Here is a 21,088-nt window from a genome sequence, read left to right as displayed (position 1 = left end):
AGTGGGACACAACATAACGACTAAACAACATGCTTTTTGCTCTTTAGTCTGCATATGCTCTAAAACTATACTTCATTTCAGCTGTATTGTAAGTATACATAGCATAGCACAGCATAGCTAGCTTTTTTTGTTTTAGAACTATTCCTTAATTGCCCTAATCTTAAGTTTTTTAAATAAGTATTGGCTTCACAAATTTTGATTGTTTCTGGCTTTTGAACTGAGTTTTGAAACTGCTTTGAATTTCATGGTTGTTTTTTTTTTTTTTTTTTTTACTTTTTGCAACACCTTTAATAAAATAATAACATTTTAATAACTGTAGTCTGGTTAATTTGGGAGTAGAGGGTTTGGTTAGTACTAAATTCAAGTCTTACCTCAGGCATCTACTGGATCCTTTCCCATTTGTGGGCATTTTGACTTGCCTACCTGGCAAGGTTGGCGTGCAAGTTAAAGTGTGCAGCCTTGTGAGCTTTAGTATTCACTGGATCACTCAGGAGTCAAGGTGGATCAGGGTGTTGGGAAGGGACTAGACAGGAGGAGTTTCCCCAGCCACCAGCACATTGACCTCCTGGAAGCCACTCGCACCAAGAAAAGTCAAGGTAATGTGGTTAAATGGTTTGTGTGGACCTTTCTGTCCCAGTCTTAAACTTGACACTCCTATATTGCCCCCTTAAAGAAACCAGTTTGCCTTAGAAAATAAGACCAGCAGGATGGGGAGATCTGATAAGAGTTTACACTGCCGTCCTGTAGAACTGCTCCTGCTTCATTCAAAAGGATTAACATGCCTTCTAAGCTCATTTAAATTCAGATTAAATGTAGGCCTGTGTTGCTATTCAAAAACAAACACATAGCTGCACATGGGAAAGGTCTGAATTTTCAGGAAGCATATCTTCAGGAAATGCAAACCCACAATGGCATCCAGTATAAAAAGCAGAGCTAGCCAAGCAAACTTCTAGTCAGGAATGTGAATGTTACAAGTGCAGGTCAAATCCCCATGTGATTTATTACATACACTTAACTTTCCACATAAAGATTTTATTTATTTATTTATTTATTTTATTTAACTTATATGCCGCCCACACTACCCGAAGGTCTCTGGGCGGCTTACAGCATTGATTTTCTGAACATTTCCCCAAATGACTGTGTATTTCCTAAGCTAGGAGGGACCCGATTTCTTCAGCTTTAGCTAAGCTGAAAAGCAGAAGCTGCTGCGCTGTGCTTGGTGTTCCCCTTGTCACAATAATGTAAGCAAAGCCATTATCAGTCTCCTCAAGGAGACAAATGAAACATTCCAAAAGTGTGAACATACCTTGAATTCATTGTGAGTTCTGTGGGAAGGAGGAGGAGAGGGGAGGAACACACCTTTACGCAGAACTGTGGCTTTATAAAGACATTTATTTGGAATGAAAATATAGATATTGATCCTGAACAGTTTCCCCCCCTCCTCCCGCCATTTTTTTAAAAAGTTTCGTCATAGCCTGCTATTTTGAAGGGCTGAAGAGGGAGTCGGGGAAGAAGTGGTCCTAGACACCACAGGTTTTGGGCTGTGACTGGTTAGCAGGGTTTATTTTTTTCAGTCTGACTTCTGTCGTAATCTCTGTGGTCTTTTTGTAGAAATAAAGTACGTGCAGGCAAGGAAGTGGAAGAATCCTCAGTGGGATCTTAGTGGTCCTAATAGGGAAAAGGGGGAGAAAAAAAGACGCGTAGCCTCCCTCAGCTTGGAGTCATAGGAGGCACTAGCTTCTAACAACCAAACCCACATGCCAGGAGAGGCTGGGCAGGAATGCCCCAGCCTTCTTCTCCTCAATGAAAGGCATCGGCATACGAGCCTGAAGCATCAGTCAGCCCTGAGATCCACCAAAGGGCACACAGGCCAATGCCAACCATGGAAACAGGAGAGGGGAGAGGGACCCTGGGGAGTAAGGCAAAGGGGCAGACATGGGGAGGCCAGCATATTGCCCTTTATAACAATAACAACAGGAAGAGGAGATTTGGTCCAGGACAAAGACCCAAGAAACATCCCCAGTAGCAGCAAGAGAGGGCAAGTCCCTGTCTCACATCACAGGGCAAAGGATGAGGCAGTGTCAAGGGATGACTGGCAGCTCAAAAAAAATAAAAAATAAAGATGAAGTGGGTATGAAGATCTATGTTGGTGAGGCCTCCTCGGTGGGGAAAGGTCCCTTAGACGTCACCGTTCTCCATGCGGCTCAGCTGCTCCTCTAGCCGTGCGATGCGCTCCCCCTGGGCAGCCACCAGCGCTCGCAGCGACGCCACCTCACGGAGCACCTCTTCAGTGATCTGCCCTCCTCCATCCTGTGAACCAGACATTGGTGTCATGCTCCTTTTCCAAAATGCCCTTCCATTCTCGGGCAGATATACTGGGGGGGGGGGGGGGACGGGGGAGAGTAGAGTTTAAGAAATCAACAGCCGTAAATGCTCCCAAGTTCAGTCCACACAATTGTGCACATTATGTGTCTCCCCCCCGCCCCCAATGGAAACCACAGGAAGGAAACAGGCTGTTGTATCGCCAAACAAAGGAAGCCCCAGGAGACTCCCTGTATACAACCTATTCTGTTTTTAGGAGCCTGGCTTACAAGACATTTAGTAATGAGTGTGAAAGCCTTCTGAATTACTGTACTGCAAATTGCAAAAGCCTCTGCGTAGGTGACTAGAAGCACATCTCGCTTTATCACAGAAGCATCACCCGGCCTCTTTCAAAGAACTGAAATCCCCTTTTATCCACAAAAGGAGAGAAACTTGCTTTTTCGTAAGCAGAGGGCTGCCCAGTCTCCAGCTGAAGCATCCGTCAGAAGTTCAAAAAACTCACCACCCTGCCCTCTAGTAACTTAACCGTCCTACTCCCAGCACTGAGTTTTTACCCTTCTGCTCCTCCCTCCCTGCAACTCCAGGAAGAGAAGAGCCAGCCCAGTCACTCGACCAATCCTCCCATCCTTGCTCTGGTGCAAGCACCAAATCTGTACATACCCCACTGGCAGTGCTGCTGACGCTAATGGCAGGTGCGGCAGCAGACTGAGACATGGCACTGGGGTGTGTGGCACTCAGCCCGGCGCTGGGGGTGGCCGCGGGCCGGCTCTCGTGCAGCAAGGTCCTCCGGTTGACTTTGAAGTCCCGTTGCTTTGTGGGCACATAGGCTTCACGCAAAGAGATGAGGATGGGTGGTGCCGTCTTCCCAGCCACCCACTCCTCAGCTTCCATGGCAGGCTCTGGACCAGCTGTATCTGGATACAGGTCATCCTGGAACAGATCTGACTGCAAAGAGACCGTTGGGTTAGCACTGGGCTGCAAAGCTCCCTATTGCAGTGCCAGGATCCACTCTTCTCCCTAGCAAACATACGATACAAGGTAAACTACCACCGACTTTACAAGGAGACATTCACTCCCGTAGAATGAATACAGGCTGAAACTGGAGGGAAGCTGTTCCAAGACAGGACATGCTTCTAACATGAGAACCTGAAGCTTGAGCCTTCCTATCTCAAAACCAAGGCCAGGAAGCACTAATCACTCTAAACAGTAGCAGGACAGGCCTAAGAGGCTTTTGCTCAAGATCACTATAGGGATTAAACAGCAAACATCTTACCTCTTCCATGTTTCAAAGCCTGTTTGAATTAGGTACAGTCTCTCCTGCTCAAAACCTTTGATACTAATTAATTAAGGATATTAATACTAATCAATCAAGGAGATTTGTATCCCACCTTATTCCTGGGTTCAATTCATAAAGCAAGTTTAAAATAGTCTGAGCAATTAAAAACAACACATAACACTAAAAAACCACCCATCAGAATCAGAATTCTGCAGTTCAATAGACCAGGAATTCTAAAAAATGGATCCCCAAATGGGGTTGGACTACAACTCCAAGAATCCATGACCATTAGCCAGGTCAGCTGGGGATTCTGGGAGCTGCAGGCTGTCAGAATGTGAAAAGCTGAGTTTGAGAACCATTGCAATAAACCAATACCCACTAAGGCCTGAATCCAGCTGCTGGTCCTAACTAGAGCGGACCCACTGAATCAGTGGGATTTACATAAGCAGGGGTCTGTGGGCCTGCTCTCCTTTAGCTACCAATTGGATTTAGGCCTTCTCCCCTACAGTAAGGTGAGCAGTGATTTTCACTTGGCATGGAAACAAAGCCAGCACTGGCATGTCAGACCTCCAAGGAGAGAGCATTCCACTTCTGAAGCAAAGCAGCTGAAAAAGTCCTCTTCTTGTCCCCTTCTGATGTACTGCCCCAAGCAGAAGGACACAGAGAAGGGGATCCCAAGCAAACCTTGATAACTGTACCCATTTACTGTATATGTGAGGAGGCAGTTCCTTCAGTATCAAGGTCCTAAGCTCTTTCAGACTGTGAACATGGCTGAAGACAAGCTCCTTATAATGAAAGGTAGACCGACCCTTTATAATAAGCACCCACCTTTCTTGGCACTGTCATAATAATGGGTTCACACTTGCGCTCATGAAGTTTGTAAAACCTGCAGAAACAAAGAAAGAGAAAAAGGGAAGGGAGAGAAAATGCAGTTAACAAGGAAGGTGCAGAGGAAGCATGTCACTGGTGCTGCATACTAAAACTACTTGTCTCTCCCTGAGTACTAGCTTTTGTGCAACTCCAAATATCTGCTTTCTCTGGCAGCCAACTCCCAATACCTGGCAATCTCACACTTGTTGACATCCAGACCCCGTTTGGGCATCCATCCCATGCCTCGCTGTGGCTCTTTGCTAGTGAAGGTGTTCAGGAAGTGGATGTAGGGCGCTTCCGACGTGATCTCAAAGTAGCGGATGCTTGAATCTCCCTAGGGAAAGGAAATGGTTTGAACGGCAGCTGACAAAAAGCAAGGAATGCCATACAGGAGGGAAGGCCAGCCCCTCTAGATTTAAGCTACGGCCAAACAAGATGCTCAGCCAACAGGGGCTAGCATCCTGATGCTTTTTACCTGGAAATTACAAAAGCAGCCATAGCTGAATCACAAGGTGTTGCCCACATGTTGGTTATGTACCCAGTCATGTGACTGGGATGAAACCAGCATGTGGCCAGCAATGGCTGCCTCCATGATTTCCCTTCTGCGAGGAGTTAAAAAAAAAAAACAAGAAAAAAACTTGGCCATGTTCTCCCACATGCCCATGCACAATTAGCACCATCTTGTTCATTTCTCCTTAGAAAAGAAACCACTGGCTGTGGAAAGGGGTAAGAAAGACCTACCAGTCTCAGACAGAATTAAAAGTATGTGGAAAGAGTCCGCCCACTCTCATCACATCTCTAAATGAAAGCATACCTTGCCACAGACATAGACAACATTGGTGTCAGGGTCATAGAAGGGCAGAAGGGCCCCATTGCTCGAGTCCAGCTCCTGCAATGCCATAGGCTCCTCCAGGTTTTCCTGCAACATACATGTGCATACACAAAAGAGAACGACAGAAATGTTACGTCATTGAGGGCCTTGGAAAACCTTTTCATCCTAGCACCTAATTTCTACTTGGGAAGGGTCTCAGGAGCAATACTGCAGTAGCAGGCAGGACCAATGCAAAATGGAATAGGCCAAATGTAATTTTTACCAAAGTGAGCATGCTGACTCAAGAGTAAGGTGAGAACAACGATTTTCAAGGCTTCAAATCCAAGTTCAGTTTCACACAACAGCACACTCCCTCCCTCGATTCATCCATGGTTTTGAAACAGGGAGGGAGCCTAGATGTATATAGCAGACTTCCTGCTCTAGACCTTTCCCCGACCCACAAGGCAAAGCTAAAGAGAAGACAGCAAGGGCCAAGATTGCAAGAAGAGCAGCCTTTTATTTACCCACTTTGTGCAAACATAAGGAGGAAGAAAACACCTTGGATTGGATAGAGAGTTCTCCTCCCATGGCCCACTAAGTTGGGCCACGCTGGCTGGGGATTCCGGGAGATGTGTTCCAAAACAGAGCACATTACCCTTCCTGGAGACGAAAGCACCTTTCACTCTTTCAGGTCCACTTTCTCACTCACCGGGTCCCAGAGCGCCAACTGCCGCTCGCTCATTCGGCTGAAGCCTGTGGTGAAAATCTTCCCATCAGCCAGGAAAATGGCCCTCATGGGCCGTGCTCCTTCATGGGCCCTCTCCTTCTCCTGTGGAGTGGACAGACAACAGGCAGGCAAGAAGTGAAGCAAGCTTCCTAAAATCAACAGAAAAAATATTCTAGCCTGGCTTAGTTCCAACATCTATAATGCTGAGTCCAAACTGGCTTAGCTAGTACAATAAGCATCACTCTTGCTCACCATCGGTCTGGAAAATATTGACTTGGCTTTCACTATACTTACAAGAAGCAACAGTCCCGTGGTAGATAAGAGTCAGCAGTTTGTATATGGCAGGACCAAGACTCAATCCCAAGCATCTCCCATTTTAAAAAGAGAGAGTCTCCAGTCACTGGCCCGAAACACACATCTGGCAATCACTGCTAACGAAAGCAGGCAAGATGGACCCAAACTAGGTGGGCAAAACACAGCCTTCCAGATGTTTCGGCATACAGTTGCCATCAATTCTAGATAGCATACTCAGTGGTAACGGATTCTAGGAGCTCCAGTCCAAAACTACAACTGCCCATTTGGGACAAGACAAGTAAAATGGTATGATTCAGGGGATGCCCAGAAGAAGTGCATGTCCCCTCAATGGATGCAGTAAAGGTATACTTTTCCCCCTTTGGAAAACAGCTGCTCCAGGTGGGACAATAAGGGGTGCGTGGGTCTCACGTTCTCATTCACAACAACACTGAAAAAATCTCACCCCTCCTTCTCCCAGAACCACTATTAGCTTGAGGGGAAAAATTAACTGGTAAAAACATCTAGAACACATATAGCCTTTGGTGCATGAGGAAGAGTTCAACATTCCTTTCCCTTCACTGCAGTCACAATGATGTTTTCTCCATCCCCTCACAGATGTTTTTAAAGGAGAAAAAAGGGTATGCTAAATGCATTCACACATTAAAATGCCAAATATGGTTTGGCTCCGGTTTGCATCTCCTTTTTGGCTCTCAGGGAAAGACAGCTCCCTAATGAGTCTGCACCCTATCAGCAGCAACCCATCTGTGGTGATGAAACTACAGAGAGTGCCTCCAAACCTAGATAACAAATCAACCTGTCCAGTACAGAAAAACCAGTCCAGAGTGTGCCCTGTAGCCTGAGCAGAGCTAGATACTGTTTGAGACAGATCCACCATCATCATGGAAAACATGTAGCCCTGAGCCAGTCTGCAGAGGGATGTCTCTACACGGATGCTGAATGAAGCCAAGAAGACTCCACAACCACATGGAAGTCCAGCTTAGTCAGCTCAAGAATAAAGACTCTTGAACATTAGGACGGGCAATGTGTCAACAGAATCCCTCTTCTGCCTCAACCTCCACTTTCAGGTATATACACACAAGCCCAGCAGACGTTCAAACTTGGCATCTGTTGGGGGAGGAACCAGGCCAGGTCAGTGTAACTCTACTACCCCTGGCTCCCCAGATCTCACTTAATAAGGAACCAGAGAGCTGGACAGGTAGAGCTGAACGAGATTAGGAATACCATAAGCCTCCTCCTATGTGCAAAGACACTCCCCCACCCCGACCTCTAAAATATGTACTTGTTTCTATAAATGTATATCCCACTTTTCTCTTGCTTACTCAGCACCCAAGGTAGATGATGGCAATTAAAAACAATCACTCAACAACAACAATATGCCGTGTGTTTTTAAGCCCTAAACCATGCACATGATACAATAAACATGGGAGTTGTCAGCAAGCAGCCCTGGGGCACCTCCAGCCACACTGAGCCGCTTCCTTTGCCCTCCCTTTTGGACAGATTGACAGGTACTGGAGACAATGATTCCAACGCTGTGGCCCAAATCTGCAAAACTAGTTCCTTCCAAGAGATAAACGGTTGGCTACAGTAGTCCTGGCTTCGACCTCCACTTATTCTGCATTGCTTTAAGCTGAGATGCTGAACTTAACTCTTGTGTTTCAACAGTCAATTGATGGCTACGGTTTAAAACTCACAACTACCAGGATGCAAGAGGGGAAAGGGACCACAGCTGATGTGGAGCAGGTCAAGGCTCTATGGCTATTTGAGACCATCGCTCGCCAACAGCCAGAGGCTGAGCCATGTCTCAAGCACACAAAGGGAAGGAGTGGGGAGGGGGCTCTTGCAGTTTTCCACAGAGGCCCAGTGGTGACAAATCTGGAAGGTGCTACTTCTTCCTCCTTCAACAACATGACCACCTACTGCTGCTTAACCACCGATTGCTGTGTACTTATCAAAGACATGTGAGCTCTTCCTTCTAAAGTGTGAAAAACTGGCAAAGCATGACAGAGTCCAGCTTGTCCCCAGGCTGGTGCCCTCCCATTTACCAGCTGGAAGACTGTGCAAGTTGTAGCCCAGGACATTGAGGTTGAGCAAGGCTAACTTAATCCATCACTACCCAAAACTAACCAGTCCTCAGCCATCCTCCAGATTTCAGATCAACCAACTCAGCAGAGAGGGAAAGAGCGAATTTTGGGCTGAGAGGCTGAAGCGCTTTGAATTGTACAAGACTGGGCCTCATGCCAGGCACAGCTGGGGGATTAAATCAGGGAGGGCAAGCCAGCCTCATTGGCACCAAAAAGATCAATTCAATAAAAACAATTTCCCAATCCTATAAAACGTTGTTGCATGCCTCCTTCCTTCCTACCTATCTATTTTGCCATGGGTACAATGCTTCCAGCATAACGCCGTTGACACTACATGAACTCCTGCGAGGGTGTGTGCTCCAACTTTTGTAAGGATGTATACACAAGTAAATTCATCCATTTGTGAACACCTCCACACTTCATTTTTGCTAGAAATGCAATTACAAGATCTGATTTTGCCCACTGATAAATATTAATTGAACATCAGTTAGCACCTCTGCCTAACATACATTCTGAATATTATTTCATTTTACAGGGTTTGGTTAGAATTAAGCTTCTATAAACACAAACATACAAGGAAAACCAAAACAAAGGCCACCAAAATAAACTGTAAAATTCCATGAAGAACCCACTAGCACGTCTGCTGTATAAACATCAGCCCTGGGCAGAAGGCAAGTGTGAGCTTGCAATCACCAAGTTGCTGCAAGTTTAAAACATTGCTGGTTAGATCAGGCATGATCAAATTCTAATAGCCAAGCAAAGCATGGGAACAGGGAGGGACAAAGCACAGAGATCAATGCTCACCTAACAGGATGGAGAGGACTCCCCAAAAGCCAAAGGCATCCTACAGCAGAATAGGCAATCTTTGGGCCCAGTAAAAGTAATGAACTGGTGGCCGGGGAAGGGGGGGGCATGGAACCTTTTAGAGCTCATTGGGGACCACAGCCCACTCTTGCTGCTGTTCAGAGTTCAACATTCCACTCTGCCTCCAGGTAGAAGAGCCAGCCCGTATGGCCTTGGGCAAGCTGCATAGTTTTAGGACACCCCACAAGAAGGGAATGGGAAACCACTTTTGAGTACTCTCTACCTAGAAAACCCTGTAAACGGTCACACTAAGTCACAACTGACTTGAGCACAGACAATAAATTTAATATATAAGCCATGTGCAGGGAGACACATACTTTGCTTTTAAAAAGCACTGGGCTCCAAGGACTCCTCATGAAACATGATTCTCCTTAAAAACAAGGTGCAAGACCCCCGATCCACACACATCCTGCAAACGTGCAAAAGGGAGACTGTTTTGGCCATACCAAGTTCAACAGCAGAGGCAATAGACTTATGCCCACATTGCCTGTGATTCAGATACTGTATTGTCCACCTCCTGCCACTATAAAATGACAAAGCATAAATCAGATTCCATTTAAAGCAGGGGTGGGCCACTCTGGTGGAGCTGGGGAACAATTTTGCACCCCCAACACTTGCTATGATCCACAGCAAAGCAAGAGGGGGGGGGGGAAGGCCAACAAAATGGGGGGGGGGGCAGAAGTGCCCAGATAGCCATTTCTGGTTCCGATTTCGTGGCTGCTGTTGTTTTGGGCTTGCCCGTCCAGAGCCAAAAGGGCTGCACCTGGCGGCCTCCAGGAGCCACAAACACACTTTGTGTACCCCAAAAACTACATTTGGTGTAAAAGGGATGGGAGGGTGGAGGTGGTCTGCCTAGCTACCCAAATGCCCTTTGAACCGGCACACTCCCACCTTGTGTTAGAGCTACTCAGGTCAAAAAAGGGCCTTGTCTGAGGCCAAGGAGCACCCTTGAACAGAGACGGAACTCTTGCCTCTGCACCTGTTGGGTCAAAAACCGCATCCAGAGCAGCCAGAGAGACCCTGGGCCAAAAGATTCCAGGGAAGGAGAAACTTACCACAACCACCTGCCCTCGGCGGGGGTCCACGATGCGGACGCTCTTGTCTTTGCAGGCTGAGCAGAAAAGGCTGCCATCGCGGTTCCAGCAAACGTTATAAATGAGGTCAGGATGCAGATCGTCGAGTCGGTAAAGTTCTTCAGTTGTGCCCACATTCCACACAATGACGACATTATCACAGCCTGGAAAAGGGGGGGGAGGAAAGGGGGGGTACATCTGTCTCCACAAGAGCTCCTTGTCCCAGTCTTCAGTTTCAGCCCAAGCTTTCCATCCAAAGCTTCCCTCACCCCCATCCCCCAAAGATTGCAAGCCGTACCTGCACTCAAAAGGACATTGCGGGCCGTTGGATGCCAAGTGATGATGCCCACACGCTTTGAGTGTCCTTCTAGAACTACCACTGGCTCAGTCAGAGGCAAAGTCAGCCCATTCTCTGGGATCTGCCATATCTAAAGAGACAGATTTGGGGGGGGGGGGGGAGATAAATGACACAACATCCATTCACCCTTATCTGCTCTAATTGTCCCTTCCAAAGCCACATCCTACCACATGCTTCCTGACTCCCATAATTCTGCCTTAAACTTCTAACAACATCCAGACACTGTTTGGGGACACATTTACTTTAGCCTGATGAGTACTTTCCATCTGATCGCAGTCCATCGCCCCATCTTCAGCAGATGAACCCCTACTTTCTAAAGTCTCTCTGCCACATCCCAGAAGATCAGAGACTGGAAAGAACAGCAAGAAGCTCCTGTGGCTTCCCAATTGCAATGGCTACCAGAGGGCGGTTGGGGAATCTCCCACACTGCAAGGTTGGCACTGTGAGAAGGGAAACTTCACAGACCATAATGGAGCAGCCTGGACAAAGCCTGCACATCAGGTATGTCCCTGCTAGGCAGAAAAAGTATCTCATCATATAGCTCCTCCATCTTCCAACACAACAGGACCACCAGTTCTATTATGTTACTGTATTCAGACCAACTTATAAAAAGTTGTGCACACACTGGAAATAGAGGTGGAGTGTTTCATGTATCAAAAAGCTGAATTTTTCTCTAGGAGTATTACACAAGTACAACATGCTTGTGTATACCTACTTCTTTTACATAGCCTTTCCTGCCTCTGCTAGCTAGCCATTAGAAGCTATCAAGAACAAAAAAGGCACACTGCCCCCTCTTAGGCATCTGGGTGCCAGATTTCAGCCTCTCAAGACTTCAGAACCCTGGGCAGTGGAAAGCTGCTTAAAAACAGAACTTTAGAGTGCTAAATTGTGTTATGAATACATACAGATCGATTCAGATCTGATCCTTGGGATGAGACCACCCCACACCCACACATGCCTCTGCTCGTCCTTCTCCTCCTTACCATAATGGTACAGTCCTCGGAGCCACTGGCAATGATGTGATCATTGTGTGGGCACCAGTCGATGTCCAAAACTGGGCCTGTGTGACCACAGACCGTAGGATAGGACTTATCAATGCGCCCAGTCTGGAGGGAAGAAAATAAACGAGACACAGATCATCCAGCAGCTGAACAGGTCACAGTCCTTCAGGTTGCCCTCTAAACTAGAGTCCTACCAAAGCCTTTCCTTTTTGTCCCACAAGATACCTCAGCTTTCAGCCTACCTCCACCTGACTTAACTGTAGAAGATGTGCTCACTAAAAAAAAAAAAAAAAAACACCAGAGGATTTAGGAAGGAAAAAAAAACATGTAAGATGACAGGAGTCCAGGAAGTCTCTGGACCAGCGAACGGTCCCATCCATATCCACAGTTGCATGGCGGTAATAGTGTTGCCACAATACTGTTGACCACAGCTAGAGCATCATGCTCCATCATCAGCCACTCCCACCAATCTCCACTGCACAGGCAAAAATCACGGAGACCTACCTGCTGACAACAAGAGGGCTTTGCCTACACAAGGGGGGGGGACTGGACGCATAAGCTCTGCAATGGCCATTCTATTCACACAACAGTCCACCATCTGTGGAGAACAACTAAAGAGGATTTGTTCCTTGGACTGAGACTCGAAATGCCATATTAGTATCCAACCAACCATGAACCTCACTCCTTGCTTTGGGGGCTCATTACACTATCTCAGCCTGACTTACCTCAGATGACTGTTGTGAGGATAAAGGGTGTACAGTGGGACTATGGTATCTGCAGAGGATCAGTTCTTCCAAGATGCAATCACATACCACCTATACTGTAAAGTGCAGGTATAAAAACACTATACAGTGGTGCCTCACTTAACAATCGATTCGTTTAATGAGAAATCTGCATAGCGACACGTTTTTTGCGATCGCAAAAGTGATCACATAACGATGTTTTAAATGGTAAAACATTGCTTTGCGATGATTGGTAAGCATTTCGCTTACTGACTTTCGCATAGGGATGTTTTTTCTAACAGCTGATCGGTGGTTCCAAAATGGCCACCGGGTAAAGAAAACGGCCGCCCGCAGTGTTTTCGCGCCCTTTCCTCGCTTACTGGGCAGCGAAAATGGCGGCTGCATGGAGGATTTCTGGATAACGGTGAGTTTTTTGCCCACAGGAACGCATTAAATGTGTTTTAATGCGTTCCTATGGGCTTTTTTGCCCCACATAGCGACGAATCCGGATAGCGACGATTTTTTCGGAACGGATTATCATCGCTATGCGGGGCACCACTGTACAGTATATATAGCACAGTCTGATCCCCTCTAGTGGCCAGTTCTGGAACTACACTTTGGAAAATGTATTTCTGGGTTTTCTCATTTAATATTTTTACGCAGCAGATAAGTAAAATCATGGGAACTGAACATGTGGATAGGGCGGTCCTATTGCTCATCATCTTGCACTCACCAGAGGAAAAGTGAGATATGAATCTGACCAACAAATAATGCAATGCAATTTTTCTCCCTGCGTTTGGGTTCTCCTCTCTCAAGATGCATGGGCAGGGCTTGTCTCACCTTCTGTAGGGGCAGCACCATGAAAGCCCCTCCTCCACTGGCCTCTACAATCACTGCCACAAACTTTGGGTTGACAGCACAAAAGGTGCTGTCCCAAGTGACTCGCGACACCCGGATGTCATCGTAGCACTGGTCGTTCTTGACTGGCTGCCCAAAAACATGGCGGAATTTGCTCTGGCGCACAACCTTCCGGAAGGACATGACTGGGAAGACACAGAAAGGGGGGGGAAAGATACACACCATTTATTTGCAGGCTGGTATACCATGCAGAATATAATACACTCTGAGAAAGATTCTTGGGAACTTGGGGGGGGGGGAGGAATCAAAGAGCAGGGGATGTCTAAATTCACTAAACAGCTGCTCAGATTATGGAAGGAAACTGAATTTGCATTAACTAATTCTTTGTTACAAATTTATCCAATTTAGGGCTTGCAAGCCTATTACCAAGAGCACACACATAACTGTTTTCAGTTGCTGGGAGAAAGCTGTGAGCAGTTTATCTTTCTTCTATACTTATATACAAGTAAATCATGTTACTAAAATGCATATAATTGAATAATGCACATTGAGACAATGGGGGAATAGCATTAAAACATTTACTTTGGGGAAAAGGTATAAGAACATTTTGGAAATCATGTGCCAAAATGCATGTAAATCTCTCAGCAGGAAGCGGGGTGGGAAGGCTTTTGAAACCTAAAGCAGAACTAGGATTGGACAAAAAAAACTATGAGAGTTCCAAGAAACATAAGAAATGAAACCAATGTACTGTACAGTATTTTTATATCTCTAAAACAGATTATAACTGGCAGAAGATATTCCATATACTATTCACATTACAGTAGGAAGTCCCAAGTGCTCCTGATCAAACCTGAAGTCGCTTTGTTATAACTGCAGAACTGTCAGCACCCCTATGCATTAATTTTTAGCCTTTATGGACACTTCTGTGTCTTCCTCTATTTCTATCTCACTTCATAGCTGGGGGGAAAAAAAACACTTCTCCCTTGAACTGCACAGGTCTGAGCAGGATGGTTTTGGTTATACACAATTTTTAAAAAAATAAATAGATATTCAATAAATATTGTGCCCCTGGCCACCCAGAACCCCAGGAGTTCAAAGGGATTTACTTGCCCCCAAACACAACATATCTAATTCTGCCTCTAGATCAGGGGGATCATAAGGCCTTTTAAGACTCATGACACACAGTACAAGATGGCAAGGACTGTCAGTGCTGTGGGAGAGAATCCTGATAGAAGTTAAGTGGGGGGGGGGGAATAGACAGATTCTGAACTACACTAGGGCTTGGCATCCCTAACTTCAGCATTGTTGAAGGGCTAAGTGTACCTTCTCCATGTTTGCTTCCATGGATAGGGGACATCTGCGTACACAGGCTCACTGAATACTGGCCTGCAGCTGGATTATTTCAGGAGCAGCCCCTACCAGCTGGGATCGGGGTGTGTATGTGTCACCTGAGTTCACTTCTGGGTGCTGCCTGTCAAGGATGGCCCATGACAGAAAAAGGGTTGAGAACAAAAATAAAATAAAAAGCCTCTTCACCCTTCTGCATAAGAAATAAAGTTTGGATGGGAAACAGGGCGCAGGAGCACAGCAGAGCAAACGGGTTCAACCTACACCCGGTCAGCAAGCCAGAAATGTGAGGCCCAGAACCCACCCTGTTTTATAACTGGGGGGGGGATGAGAGAGGAGGAGCAGCAAAACCGAGTGGAAAGGTCAGATCTGCCTTGTTGTTCGGGAAGGAACTGTTTTCTAGGACTGTTTTGCTCCAAGGAACACACCCATGGAAAAATGAGGAAAACCAGAACTCTGTTGCTTCATGGGAACAGCTGCCAGATGGAATGAGAAAACACTGGCAGCCGAACTCCTCCTCCGTGGATCAAAAGGTCTCGACAAAAACTGGGAAGAAGAGGCATGTTGGGGTTTACCTCGTCTGGTTTCCCACACCCCAACATACCGTTTCGGGGGGTGGGTGGTTTGAGGGAAATGTTATTCCCACTAGGAAAGATTATTTTCAAATAGGGAAAGAAAAAAGCCTGCTGAAGGTCGGCCCTAGAAGCTCCAAAATTCTTGGGGGGGGGTTGGCTCGTTTCCCCCCCGTTTGCTACCAAGGAACCCCAACTAGACGAGAGACACGGACCTACCCGAGGTCTACACTCGGGACCTGGCGATTAAGGAACTACCCGAGCCTCGCAAAAACAGGTCCTCCCTACCACCGGAGAAGTCAAGGAGCCGCAGCAGCAGCAGGGCGGGAGCCCAGCCCAGCCGGGAAGCTGGGGGAAGAAGGCGGAACTGGGTCTGGCCGAAGCGGTTCTTCCAGCCCGCCTGCCCGTTTGTCTCCCGCCCCGGGATCTCAGGGCTCGGCCGGCTCCCCCCAATCCCTCCCTCCCTCCTCCGCCCGATCGCCCCCGTGCCGAGGGCTCCACAGCCGCCGCCGCCTCCCCCTCCACTCACCGGCTTGCGAGGGAGGCAGCGGGGCACGCAGCAGCAGCAGCAGCAACGGCGGCAGCCTCTCCCTTGCGGGCTGCCCGGGGCGGTGCAAGCGGCCGCAGGGAGAGAGGAGGGACGCAGGACCCGCGGACTCAGCTGGCCGCGCGGCGGCTACAGGAAGTGAGCGAGGCCGCGAGGGAGACGGAGGAAGCCTCCCGCCCTTCGCCGGGCCGCTCCTCCGAGAGTCTACCTGCCTGGAGCGGGGCGGCAGCGGCGGGCGCGGAGAGAGGCGAGGCGAGGGAAGGGAAGGGAGAGCCGAAAGGACCGCCCCCGGGGTCAGGAGCCGGCCACGGGGATCGGCGGGAGCCGAGGAGAACGGGCCTGTCTGGGCGAGCCCCGCCGGGAGGGGGAAACGTGCGGTTGCCGATAGCCTGGGGATTGGTGGGGCGGAGGAGGGAGGCAGGGAGGTCAGCTGCCTCGGCGCAGGGCGGGGAGCTCAGAGCTCCCGGTTTTTCCGCAGCGGCGGAAGAGCCCCCGATCTAGCCCGTAGGAAGAAGGCGTGATCCAAGAAGCGTGCTTCTAAGCATGCGCCCCGCGCAGTGCCCTCCCTACCGCGCAGCAGTAACCGCGCGCTGTTCTGGGGGTAGATCGATGGAGGGCAGGAGTTGAACCAGGAGACCACAGCCGCCCCGGGCTACTCTAATTAGTGGCACGATCGTGAACGAGATTTCCCTCACTGGATGCCTTCCACGTTGTTTGGACCACAAAGCCGTCACGTCTGATGGCCGAGGGTGGTGGGAGTTGAAATCTAACATTGTAGAGGGCGCCAGGTTGAGCACAGCTGTTGTCTGTTTATTCTGAGTGATCATGATAATAAACGAATACTTCATTCACTACCGTTGCCTATTATTATTATTATTATTATTATTATTATTATTAGTAGTAGTAGTAGTAGTAGTAGTAGTAGTAGTAGTAGTAGTAGTAGTAGTAGTAGTAGTAGTACACTCTGTATTAGAGTGCATGCTAATCAGTGATGTACAAACATGCAACACAGCATTTAACCTTTATACAGAGCAGGCCCCCTCCGTTACTTTCAGCACCAGGGAACTTTTAGTCTTGGTCTGTGTAAAAGAAGTATCCTTTGGCTTTGATCTGTTTTAAGCTCACCCCCCTGCGTCCGCTGGGATGAATCCAGCTGCAGCTTCAGTCAGAATAGTCTGCTTGGTTGGAAATGGTTATTATTTGGCAGGTAGCTTCATCAATTAAAGGGTTAAAAAACAGTATATCAAGCAAAAACAGGGAAAGGAGTAAGTTTCCAGCCTCTTAGAGTCTGGAGTTTGAATGTGGGGCATAAAATCCATGTTGCTAACAAGCTGTGTGTGTGTGTGTGTGTGTGTGTGTGTGTGTGTGTGTGTGTGTGTGTGAGAGAGAGAGAGAGAGAGAGAGAGAGAGAGAGAGAGAGAGAGAGAGAGGAAAGGCACCCAAAATCTCTGTCCCTTACAAAGGTTCCCCTGAATTGTGTTTCAATAAGAAATACCCATAAGGGGACTTCATCCCAAGTAAGAAGTTAGATTGACATGGTCTTAGTGATGTCAATACCTGACTCCCATTCCCTGGGGATGTCAGAGATAGAAGATAAATATTTGTTGGCTATTGTTAGAGCCAACCCTAATCTAGCTGAGGGGTGTGTAAAGGGCAGGCCTCCAAATGTTTTTGGACTGCACCTCCCAATGTAGTCAATGCTGGGAGTTGCCATCCAGCACTGTCTGGAAGGGTCCATTTTGCACACCTCTAGGCTAGCTACTGTTGGTTAGTTATAAAAAATGTCTGTTATAATATGTGTGTGTGTGTGTGTGTGCGCAAGTTTATTGCAGCAAAAACAACAAAGAGTCTTCAAGAAACTTTAAAATAAGCAAATGAATTCAGACATAAACATTTGTAGGCTTTGGTCCATTTCAGCAGATGTGTTGCTGTGAGGAGCAGCAGGAGGTAGAGCAGGAGGAGAGAGAGAAGAAAAAGAGTGGAGAAAGAGAGGAGGATCTACCTATAGGATGGGGATGGCTAGAAATGGAAGATCCCTGGACTTGGGAGAAAGTCAAGATAAAGCTGCCTCTTGAGGAAATACAGAGGAGGCAGCAATACCATCCTGTTTGTCAATCTAAGACTAGGAGAGAGATGGAAAGAGGAGAAGCTCAAAGAAAGGAGAAGGGAGGCACAGCAATGCAGTTAGAAGGGGCTGAACCTATAGAATGGACCATTCACGTGTACCTGAAAGGGGGAGATCTCTGGAAGAAAGAGGTCCTACCTATGCACACCAGCTGGCCCACGACACCTACGTTGAAGAGGAGTGGGCTTGACACCTGTCCCAGCCTACAGAACCCAACAGGGAAACCAACCGACCATGAGCGTTTTGGGGTGAACCCCCGCTGGTGAATTCTTTCATTATTCCGGAGTTAAAGGACTGTTGGTCCAGACAGAACATGTTGGATGGACCCGTTGGTATTACAGAAGTTGTTGTTCAGGAGTATTTTTTTTTGTGGGTTAATAAGTTTAGGCACTCAAAGAATCTGTCACCCCAACTCTCTCAATATCTTGAGAACTATTAGCATAAAACCCCAGTACATTAACAAGTACACATTTGTGGAGCTCAATCAATTAAAAAAATGCAGGCCATTGTATTTCAAAGTGTGTTGCACGTTATTACTAGAAAGTAAGTTGAAGGAGAAGATCAGGATGCAACACGCTGACCATTTAAAAACAGCCTCTCCTGGGTAACTGGGAGCAATGTGTTACCAGTAGGATCCTTGTAATACTCTGTGAAGACATTCATGTCTACTGTCTTTTTTTATCTTTCTTCCCTGAAAGCCAGGTGATTTAAATGTTTGCCTCTTTTATCTTTTGAACCTTGGGAGTTTTAGTGATGCTGTCTTCTTGTCGCTCTACCAATAAAGCAATAAACTTAAATGAGACAGAGTTGCAGATCAACTGAAATGCTTGCACTCAGTAGCTCCCAGTGAAACTAACCTAGGGCTTTTTTACACTGGTGCTTTTGGAGCAGGCTGCTGCAGGATAAAAAGAGTCGCTTGGGGCCGGGTAGAGGTCTGGTATGCCCTTTCTTCCAGTCCTCCCATCCAAATGGCATTACACGCCTCAGAGCTCAAGCAACCCTCTTTGGTCCAGCTCCTACGAACTTCTGCTCCTCAGCAAACCCCTTGCCATTTTCTTTGCTGCCGCAGTGTGGAATTTGGAGGTGGGGGCATCAGTTGAAGAAAGGGATCTAACCTGACTTTTGCAACACCAGGAATTCGCACACGGTCCAAATATACGAGCCTGCAATGATACCGCCCCCCAAGCGCAACCCCCTCCAGCTGTGAAAGAAAGGGCCTCACACACCCCCAAGGAGGGGCACCCCCTAAAGGTGGATTAAACCCCTTCTCCCTTTTTCTTTCCTTCCCTTCCCTTCCCTTCCCTTGGCTGCAGATGTCAAGATCTAGTCCGATCTCCCCAGCTCCAGGGGTGCTGCTGCCCTCTCTTCACAGGGAGTCGTTGCCCAGATCACCACCTTGTGGCTGCCATGGCTTCCTCTTCCTCCACTGCCTGCTTGCCTGCCTACCTGGCTAGCAATCAGGGCTCAGGGCTCAGTGTAGATTCAACAGCAGCCCTTTCTAACTGGCATTGTTCATGTGCAGTGGGTGAGCTTGGTGGATTTTTTTTAAAGACTATAATAGACAATTGAGGTGCTGCATGAATTATATTATATAATAGGCCATTATTGAGGTGCTGCATCAATTATATTCTATAATAGGCCATTATTGAGGTGCTGCATGAATTATATTATATAATAGGCCATTATTGAGGTGCTGTATCAATTATATATATATTTAAATCTTCTCTTTGCCTTGTGTTAAAGCCCCAGTCAAGAAAGATGAAACAAAATTTACAGTCTTAATTCCCCCTCCCCCCCCCCCAATTTTCCCTGCCCTCTGCCAAGGAGTAGAGGAAGTGTTCAATTTGCCAATACCCTGAAGTGGCTCGCTTATTAAGCTGCTTCATGATATGGAAAATTGACAGCCAAAGGAGCCTTAACAGATTTGACAACTGCAAGACTCACTTGTGGTTCATTCCCAGCAGTCACATCAGTTTATTCTCAAGGAAAACAGACCACCGTCAACAACAATGGAAGAGGAGGCCTCCCCCTATGTACTGTACTAGGGATTGAGTTATGTGCAACTCAGTGACGCTTACCTCTCAATAAAACAGGATCATATTGCACTGTATTTTCTCTCAGAGGTAGAAATCAGCCACTGTGTGGAGCTAGAGAAACAGAAATGTGAGGAAGAATTAATACTTGGCATAGGGTCCGTATTTTTCAGATAGTTTATGTGAGGCACAATGAACACAGCAAAACATGATAAGTACACTTCTTGCTGAGGAAGCCCTTCAGATGTGTTGGGAATTCTCTGGAAAAACTATGTGGGTCTTGCTTATTTACTTTTTGAAACTGTAGTAGAGTTAACATGGTGGAAGCCTTTCCCGACTGACTCATGCATGTACCAAAATTCCCAAGCTGCCATAAGCCACCTTTCATGTTGAAGAAACATCTATTGCTCGGTCTTAAACTAAAACCTCTGAACGCTGCAGATTACATACTGGAATGATGTAAGCATAAGCCGTAGTAAGAACCAAACAGAAAAGCGCAGAGAGATCTGTATGAGAACAGGAGCTTTGAAAAGTGAGATGTGTGAATGTTCAGCCTTGAGAGCAGCTAGGAATATGCACAAAACAGGGAACAGATAAGAAAATAAGGCTTCAGGGCATGGTGAGGATTCATCCAACCCAGTGTTGGTATCCCTGCCAGGCAGTTCTATCCCTTCGTTGCAAACGGTGCCTTTCTTAGTTCAGTTGAAGCATGCCTAACTGGAGAAACATGGCTCGCACCTGAGGCAATGTGCCTGTACAGGGCGTGCTTTGCCACTTGGTCACAGCCTCTTCCTATATGAAGAGTGGGGTCCTAAGATGGGCCTTTGGAGCAAGCTGAGCTTGAAAATGTCGCCTCTGTGAACTAGGATCCCTCAGCCAGCAGGTTCAGTGTTTATGCTGATGCATTGAAGGGGGATCAAAGAGTTGTCCTTCAGGAATAACAATGGCAAATTATTGTCATCAAGAACATCAACATCATCAACAACAGCAGTAACTTTTTCCCATGCTCTAGATAGAAGCCACTGGTGTGAGAGCAGCTCGAACGAACGGGCTGAAGCCGGCACATTAATCCCCACTAATTGGCTTCTCTCCCTCTGCTCCTCCTTGAAGGTGGAGTATAAGAGGATTTCTTGACTTTTTCTTAAGCCCCTCACATTTCGACTCTTCAAAAGGTACCCAACTCAGG

General features: G+C 47.2%; 1 protein-coding gene across 3 annotated transcripts; it reads right to left on the bottom strand.

Annotated features, from left to right (window-relative positions):
* Positions 1–1,372: 1,372 nt before the first annotated feature.
* CORO1B (coronin 1B) lies at positions 1,373–16,169 on the bottom strand. Of its 3 annotated transcripts, none has more exons than XM_072985380.2 (11): positions 15,727–16,169; positions 13,261–13,463; positions 11,681–11,803; positions 10,638–10,767; positions 10,322–10,503; positions 5,989–6,108; positions 5,283–5,387; positions 4,657–4,802; positions 4,427–4,484; positions 2,983–3,267; positions 1,373–2,310 (listed from the first exon to the last, which is right to left on the bottom strand). In XM_072985380.2, exons 2-11 carry the CDS (start codon positions 13,459–13,461, stop codon positions 2,179–2,181), a joined length of 1,482 nt encoding a protein of 493 aa, XP_072841481.1. In that variant the 5' UTR covers positions 13,462–13,463; positions 15,727–16,169; the 3' UTR covers positions 1,373–2,178. The 3 variants fall into 3 exon arrangements, with proteins under 3 accessions (XP_072841481.1, XP_020661682.2, XP_078239617.1); XM_020806023.3 differs by lacking the exon at positions 15,727–16,169 and adding an exon at positions 15,417–15,527; XM_078383491.1 differs by lacking the exon at positions 1,373–2,310 and having other exon boundaries at positions 3,183–3,339; positions 15,727–15,866.
* Between the last annotated feature and the right edge of the window lie 4,919 nt (positions 16,170–21,088).

This window comes from Pogona vitticeps, chromosome 1 (assembly GCF_051106095.1).
Source record: "Pogona vitticeps strain Pit_001003342236 chromosome 1, PviZW2.1, whole genome shotgun sequence".
In the NCBI taxonomy this organism is placed as follows: Eukaryota; Metazoa; Chordata; class Lepidosauria; order Squamata; family Agamidae; genus Pogona; species Pogona vitticeps.
The sequence above is the reverse complement of the archived record's forward strand: the minus strand, read 5'-3'. Positions and strand labels throughout refer to the sequence as shown.